Source organism: Copadichromis virginalis, linkage group LG8 (genome assembly GCF_057382275.1).
Source record: "Copadichromis virginalis isolate Kocher_CV1m ecotype Utaka linkage group LG8, C_Virginalis_male_GT1.1, whole genome shotgun sequence".
Classification (NCBI taxonomy): domain Eukaryota; kingdom Metazoa; phylum Chordata; class Actinopteri; order Cichliformes; family Cichlidae; genus Copadichromis; species Copadichromis virginalis.
Genome location: NC_140625.1, coordinates 878,101 through 886,778, shown reverse-complemented (window position 1 = coordinate 886,778; position 8,678 = coordinate 878,101). Strand labels below are relative to the sequence as shown.

The 8,678-nt window shown below is 39.7% G+C and overlaps 1 protein-coding gene across 1 annotated transcript; it reads right to left on the bottom strand.

The window, feature by feature from the left end:
• Positions 1–140: 140 nt before the first annotated feature.
• LOC146702472 (uncharacterized) lies at positions 141–7,715 on the bottom strand. Its single transcript, XM_085467291.1, has 9 exons — positions 7,578–7,715; positions 4,796–5,595; positions 2,173–2,234; positions 1,836–1,874; positions 1,383–1,727; positions 946–1,172; positions 529–704; positions 277–321; positions 141–152 (listed from the first exon to the last, which is right to left on the bottom strand). The coding sequence occupies exons 2-9, from the start codon at positions 5,312–5,314 to the stop codon at positions 141–143; spliced, it is 1,425 nt and encodes a 474-aa protein (XP_085323417.1). The 5' UTR covers positions 5,315–5,595; positions 7,578–7,715.
• Positions 7,716–8,678: the final 963 nt, after the last annotated feature.

Sequence of the window (8,678 nt, the reverse complement as noted above, 5' to 3'; positions counted from 1 at the left end):
TATTTATATGAAAAACGTGTATACTTACTGCATTTGAATTATTCTAACCATATGTAACCACCTGCATATGTGTTTGAAAAATAAGAAGGCTTCGATTTTGCCACCCTATTTGATTTCTTTGCCACCCTAAGAAAATTTCTCTAGATCCGCCCCTGAACAGTGAACAAATTTCAGTGTACATACCTGTAATTTTGACCTAAACAAAACAACTGACTTAGTTTTTCAAAATGTTTTCTCCATAGCAGAAATCACATCACTGTGACAGAGACTACTTACAGTCCCTTGTAGCCTCACCATGGTCGGAGGGGAAGATTTGCCAGCCTGTGGAAACACAGGGAAGAAAATTATGAACAAACCAAATGCAGATTTCATCATGACAACTTGACTCAAACTATCTGCTTGTATAAATCTGTGTTGAAAGATTTAATCTTGGTTGTGTGGCATCAACAATCACGTCATCTGTCACTGATCACATTATAAATTGTCCAAAACTGTGCATTCATGAAAAAAGGCATAATATGAAGTCACCTCTGTCTTCTCTGTGCTAGGCGTCCCTTTAGTTGTTTCTGGAGATGCAGAACGTGAGGACGATGATGATGATGTTGATGGGGACGACTTCATCTTGACTAGCTCAGCCAGCAGGGCAGGAGCCAAAGTTTTGACGACAGTCTCCAGGTCAGACTGGTTTGATAAGGACTGGAGAGCTAAAAGACCACAGGTGCAAAAGAGATTCACACTTTGGTGGGTGCCAAGTCTCGAAAATCATCTACCGTTTCTGAAAGTTTTATAATAGTAGAAAAAACTATGCTGACATTTCTGGTGGCACTGGTCTTTATTTATCCTTTACATTAGTAAAGTTAAGGTTGTGAGGGGGGAGGAGAACTTTGATCTTAGAAAAACTAATGAGTACATACAAAAAAATAAAACATGAAGCAATTTTCAAACCTGATGTTTCCAGCAGTTTCTTTGCCAAGATCTTTGAGCTGCTTGACTTCTTTCGCCTCGGAGATGACCTCTCAGTCGACGATCGCCTCTCCCAGCTTTTCCTCGGTGATGAACGTTTCTCATCTCTTCTTCTCAGTGAGGATCGTCTCTCGCGGCACCTTGAGCGTGATCGATATCGTGAAGAGGAAGGACGGTCATACCACGAGGAGTCAGAATGAGACCGGGACCTGAAAAAAGTATGGATCAAAGAACTTAATAACTCAGAAACATCTCAAAGCACACACCCAGCATGGATACAAAAGGTAAATGCTGTCCACCAATTAAGTTTTTTCAAGTTGATATTTTTATATATATGTTATATTTCACCCTTTAACAATCCACTGGAGAGCTAAATCTTCTTGATTGATCCTAGTTCTCAAAATGTTTGTTGGACAGACCTGCGATTGCGTCTGGACCTGTACAGAGATCGTGATTGGCTTCTGTGTCTCTCCCTTCGGCGGCTGCGTGATTGAGAACAGGAATGACTGTTCCTCCTATTCTGCAAGTCACGGTGGCGACGTGGGCTGCCGGAGCGGGAATGGCTGCTTCGCCTGTCCCTGCTACGCTCCGAGTCACGATGAGTGCGGGGTCTGCGAGAGCGGGAAAGCCTTCTTCGCCTGTCGCTGCTTTGCTCCGAGTCACGATGACTGCGGGGGCTGCAGGAACGGGAACGACTCTCATGTCTGGTTTTCTTCTGGGAAGTCTCAGCAGACGTTGCGGGAGAGGGCTTGGCACCTGACGCACTAACAAGTGCATTAAAAAGAAAAGCACAGTTAAATGAAAGAAAATGAAAGGCTCCAATGCTGGCATGTTTTTTTATTCGCCAAATGACTTCAAATGAAGATATTTACCCTCGCGGTGATGCTATTTCACCGTTCCACTCTGGGTATCTGTGGAAAAACACAGGTACATTTTTGTCAGATGTTGCCAGGTAGAATGTCCTTAAAAATATATTATTGTTCATTAATTCAAAAACTTAGAAATGTATTCAGCCTTTTAACAATAAATCATTAAGGTGCTTTACAGGAACGCAACAAATATGACAAAGAAAAATGAAAAAATACAAATGAACAGTTCTTAGGAAGCTATCCTAGCATTACAACCCCGACATCATTTCGGCACAACCATGGTTGCGCTGCCCCAAAGATATCGGTTCATAATCACGAAGTACAGAGAAGAAAGACTGACTGCTTTCGCAGAAGTTTGCAGTTCTCGATGTGAAGGCTGGTATTCTGGTGGGAGACCCAATCCTAGTGGTCACAACAAAAAACAAACATTTAGACCAGATTCATTATTATCAGGAGCAATGTTTGTCATTGACATCACTTGCTGATAAAAAGGTCACTAAACTTTGCAGTGGCCTTAAAAAAAATCTTAAAATATTAACAGTTAGTCCTTCACTGAACGGAGAAGCATTATAACATTAGCCAGGAGCCTGGATTGCACTTAGAAACCTTCATGGGCCAAAAACAAAACAGGAACAAATAAGCATGACACATTATACCTCTCCTGGGATACAATTTTAAAGATGAAATTATTTAGTATATATGGAAAACACAAGTCAAACATCTGACTACAAACAACCAAAACAAAAGGGTCATCTTAGGCTCTGGATTCTGGACTCTCAGGCTTAGGGGTGGGTTTTTATAATCGATTCATCGATTAAAATCGATTCTGGCTTGGATAACGTAAAATCGATTCATTAAAATCCTGAATCGATTTTTTAATATAAATTTATTTTGCCCAAAATGCCAGAATCTCAGGTGACATCTCACAAAATTTCAAGAACCACCAAACAGTTAAGACAGTAAATGAGAGCAGGAACACGGCTTCTGCACATAGACTTAAACACACAGCGCGACCCGCGGATCAGAATCAGTGAGATGTCGCCTTTCTCACGGTCGGGGCTGAAAGCCGACAGCTCGCTGATTCTGATCTGTCGGCGGGTCCGCGCTGTGTGTTCACGCCCTTTATGAGCCGATTCTAAAGCTGTTAGTTTGATCTCTCTCCAAACAATATTGACCGAACCAGCAGCAAAAGAAGATCCAAACGCTTCACATAAACATCATCATGAATTCACTCTGACTTTTACTGTTTTGCTTCCACCGCGATGCACAGCTCTCTCTCCCTCTCTCTGTACTTCAAGAACAGTTTCCCTTTCTTCATTATTCGCTTGCTTGTTACGCACAAGTCTACCGCTGTTTACAGGCTGTCGGCCGCTGTTTTTTTCCCTTTTACATTCTTCCGAAAAGAAAACCTCATTTCTGCTGTTCAATACTGAACAAATTTAAACTTTTTAAAATTATTCAAAATGTAAAACGCTTAACCGTGTCTCTAATAAAACCGCTGTAACGTCAGAGGTGATGTTCATATGTTGATTAATGGTTTTCTTTCATTTTTGATGTACTGCAGAATATTTTTATAAAATCCCAGGCCAGGAAAATCACCTTCATGTTTTTCTGTGTTTTATCTTCAGCTACTTTGACACAAAAGCATCTGCTGTGACGCTTACACCTGTGATAAAGTCTTGCGTGTGTCAGCTTCCTTTTGATTGATACAAAAATATGTAAATGTACTGATCTGAATTATAATATTTCTGACTGTCAAAATTTCCCAGATTTAAATCGAATCGAATTAAATCGAATCGTGGATCGAATCGATTCGGGACCTTGTGAATCGGAATTGAATCGATTCTAGAAATCAGTGACGATACCCAGCCCTACTCAGGCTCTTCTTATGGCATCAAAATTTCCCAAGGTTCCAAGAAGGTCGTCTCAGGAGAGGCCAAGTTTGGATTAGGACAAAATGCACCACCTATGTTGATCACAGTTAGAGTAGCGACAGGAAGATGATGTTGAAATAGGCCAGAAGAGGAAGGCGCTGTTTCTTTGACGAGGAGCCCAAATGTGAAATTTGGTGCAGCAAAGGAAGGCACATCCATAAAGAGAGATTCAACAATCAGTCAAATTAAAGCTGGTGCTTGTGTAGCTCATGACTGGGCGCTGCGCCCAGGGTGCTTATGTTTGTGGTAGTAAAAGTCTTGTGACACCGAAACACTAACTTAAAGTATGAGCAAAGAAAATTAGTATAACACAAAAACAAGGTGCCTACTGATATAAAATAAAGGACCAAACACACTATTGTTCACTCTAGTGACAAAAGACAAAAAGGGGAACTTTTACATTCAGCAACAGTTCCAGGAAAAGCAAAGCTGAATGAGCACTGTGGAACAGTAGCCCAAGGACAGAGACAAATGAAAAAACAGCCCTCTTCCAACATTTTCTGATGCACAGGTTCTTCATGCTTGCAGATTCTTCCTCATCACGTCATCTGAGGCCTTGGCTCCATTGTTAGCAAATGCCTTGAATGTCTTCGCATGGGTTTACATCAAGTCAAAAGACATTAAATCTATCAATTGCAAGTACAGACCACTGAAGTTTCTGAAGGTCTCTTTGAAGTAGTTTTTTAAATTACAACATCTGGTAGACATATAGTTAAGTTTAGTCTGGACTGTAATCCTTCAAAAGTTCTGTTACAGAATACTGAATTGCAGAAATATGGGAAAATGTGTCCAAATGTTTGCAGTCCAAGTTGGTAGTCTTCCTACAGTCATCATTATGCAGTAATAGTGAATAAAACAAACCAAATAAACTTTAAAGTAGCATCCATGAAGCTTTTTCAAAACCAAAATCCTATAATGGCATTCAAAGTCAAATAATTAAAAACAATCCCAAAACAAAACAAAAAACATTGCGTTTCAAATAAATAAAAACTGACTGAAAGCAAAAACATCGAACAATCTTCGACTTACCTTCATCTGATTACATTCCTTGTTACATAGAGAGCAGGTATGCGGAAAGACCCTAGGTGAAGTGGCAGTGTAGTCTTGCATCTGGGCCAGCACTGGGATATCCTCTGTCACTTGTAAGGTAAAAGGCAGGTTGTCAGGAGTGATCTGATCTTCAGAGTATGAGATTGGATGTTCCAGGTCCTCTTTTTCAAGTCCAAATTGCATAAGGATGTTCACAGCTGTTTCTGAAGTAGACTCTGCAGAGCCCACAGGTTTGGACTTCTTTATGTCCTCTTCCATTGAAGTCTTACTCCCTTCTGGCCTGCAGCTCATTGGCATAGTTAGCAGTGATGGGATTGTTCCTCCAGATTTTGCAGGAGACGCAGATGAAACTCCAGAAGAGCTAAAGCTGGACCCAGGCCCAAGATGAGGAGGTGTCTTATGAGAGTCTCTCTCTGCCTGCATACTCGACTGTCCATAGCGCCCCTGGGCTGAACTTTGTTTCCCAGAGGCATAGGGGTTATATAAGGGATGGGACATGGTGTTAGCAACCTTCAGAAGGTTTAGTAGACTGATGGCTGCAGCTGTCAGGAAAGGGGGGTGTTGTAGATATAAATGGGGCGCGTGTATTGGTTCGGCCACCAATAGCAATGGCGTTATTTATCTGTGTCAACGCAAGGCGGGCTTTCAGCTGAGCCAGCCGCAAGCATGCAGCTTGCTGTCCGATCAGTAAAGAGCTCCCTGGGAGCCTACCATGTAGGGGGCTCTGTTTGTACCCTGGTGCAGGAGAAGGGGTGTAACGCTTCGATGGCAATGGAAAGCTGGAAAGTTAAAAATAAAGAAAACAAAGAAAACAGGTTAATGAGTTGTACTGGGCCTCAGAATCTTGGAAAGATGAAATCCACACAGATGGACCTGGACTGGTGCAAACTGCCATAAGTCATGAACACATCCTCCTACCCCCTAAACATGATCGCAACAAGCAGGATTCACTGCACTGTTAATGTTAGCTATGTTATATTGCTGCCTCTGTTCGGTGGTGTCGAGCCAAACGGACTTTAACGTGTGTTTGAACGAGCTGACGGTTCACTCGTTAAGCTGAAAGAAAGATGCTTTAATCACAGCAGTCACACATGTGTCCACTGTACCATCTGGGAACTCTTCTTGTGTAGCACTCGTAATAACACAAACACTAAATCCTCCTTCTCTGGTGCTGTTGTGTAGCAGTGTGTACACCTGAGACTGTCACCTGTCTGTCTGTCCTGCACTCTCTCTCTGTTTCTTTCTCTCTGATTGTGGAATAAAAGTATGAACGTGTGTTTATAAGTTACACTTGTGTCTGAATCCTGCAGCTTATCACACATTTCATTTCCATGTGTGACAACTGCAAGTGTCCAGAGTGAGGACAGACTGAGGGACCCACTGCTGCACATCATCTGTGAGGCTTTGCAGCCCTGATGATCCACCAGGACAAACTCAGCAGTGTGTGAGGAAGAGGAGGAGGAAGAGCCAGCAGCAGCTGACAGATGGAGAGAATAGACAGACTGTTCCCTGTTTGTGAAGGACTGCTAGGAAAGTTTAACATAACTGTCTGTGCTGAATCAGTCTTATTAGGTAATGTTCAAATAATGTTATCATCCCAGTGTTTTCAGTGTGAGAGAAAGTACTCAGGGCCTTCAAGTTACAAACTATGAAAGGCAGCAACAAGTTCAATGTTCAGAAACCTAAAGTATGTATCAGCAGCAGAATGGAGCTAAAATAAATGTTTGTTTCAGTTCTATGAAGCTTTGAGTATTTTGGATCAGTAGCACTGCTGTGTTTGTTGCATCATATTGCTGTAATTGTTTATATGCTTTATATATTCTGAGCTAAGTTGATCTATAGTGTTACATCATATTCTATAAGGATGTTATGTGATTGTAGACTTTCTGCCCAGTTTGACCCATTTAGCAGAAGTCAGCCTGTTTAAGGCTCTGATATCTATTCTGTATGACTTAAAGCAGTTATGACATGGTCTGATTTTCTCACCCAATAAAGGAATATTTCATGTATCAGTCTACTCTTCATTCTATCAGACACAGTTACCACAGCTCGCACATTTTCTTTTTACACATATATGTAAGCATTGAGCCAAATTTAGTAATGCCAGCATATTAAACGAACAATATTTGTCTTTTCTATATGATACATCTATATACACACTGTCAAACATACTTGTCTTTGAGTGAAGATTTAAGGAGATAGGAAATATAAATAATTGTAACTTGAATCTTATGGCGTTATTTTTGTGCCACTATTCTGAGCGCAAGTAAAAAGAATTTGAGCATAGTGGCACTAAAATAACGCCATAGAATCTTTACTGAAGCTCAGTATTTGACACAGAGTTCGAACTCACTGCTGTGATAACTAATAATGATTAAGATAATAACTATCATATTGGCCATATTATATTTACATTACCAAAGTAAGATGACTTTAGTCTCATGAACAACATGAGCTAATTGTTATTTACTAGCTAATCTTAAAATGACTGTTCAGTACAAAAATGAAGCCCAACAATCATGTTTTACAGTCGTGTGGTCTCAGCCTCAGATACTTATCACATCACACAAAGCTCATGTAGAAACAAATGAACAAAATATGTTCTACTCCGTTTCTGTCAAACAAAGCTGTATGAAACGTTTCCCGCTTTTAGTATAACGGTTGATAGGCAACCTGGGCAGCGCGAGGGAGGCTAGACCGTCCCATTTCACAAGCCTACAAGCCTGTTTTTGTTTTCTTTACAACAACTCGGTGTACATACCGTGCTTTATATGTGTGTAATCCCTTTGTTCTGGTGTGCTCAAATGTATACTCGCAAAAAACTTCTTGCAATCTACAACTTTGCTAACGGAAAGTAAACGCTAAACGGTAGCCAGGTGACCCAGCGCAACGATTTCCGTTTCAATGGGCTGCCTTCAAAATAAAAGCACGAACGGAAACGGCAAATTTCAAGATACTGTAGTAATTCCACTAAAGCATATTATTAATGTTTTGCTTTTATTCCACTTGTTTTGTAGTGTATTGCATTTATAAAATGAGGTTGCTGTTGTAAAATGTGTGACTTTGGGATATCCTTTAAGTGTGTGAGCTCTCATAAAAAGAAAAAAGAAATTTGTGGGATTAAAATATAATTACATTTTATCAAGAATCAAGAATCGCACTAACTGTGACATAAAAAATGTGGCATTTTACCCAGCTAACTATTTTAATTGGAATTATGTTTTGTAAAATATATTTTTTGTTTTTATTTTTTGTTTTTGAAGGCTCTGATAGGATAAATTTCTTAGACAACCAAGAAATTGAGGCACTAGTAGCTAACACTGTATTTGAGTCATTTACTTTAGTAAACTATTTGCATTTTCCTCATCATTATTTTTATTTTTGTTTTCTGATTGCTGATTGGTAGTGGTTGCCAGAATTATGCTTTCGCTTAAAATACAGTGTTAGCTACTAGTGCCTCAATTTCTTGGTTGTCTAAGAAATTTATCCTATCAGAGCCTTCAAAAACAAAAAATAAAAACAAAAAATATATTTTACAAAACATAATTCCAATTAAAATAGTTAGCTGGGTAAAATGCCACATTTTTTATGTCACAGTTAGTGCGATTCTTGATTCTTGATAAAATGTAATTATATTTTAATCCCACAAATTTCTTTTTTCTTTTTATGAGAGCTCACACACTTAAAGGATATCCCAAAGTCACACATTTTACAACAGCAACCTCATTTTATAAATGCAATACACTACAAAACAAGTGGAATAAAAGCAAAACATTAATAATATGCTTTAGTGGAATTACTACAGTATCTTGAAATTTGCCGTTTCCGTTCGTGCTTTTATTTTGAAGGCAGCCCATTGAAA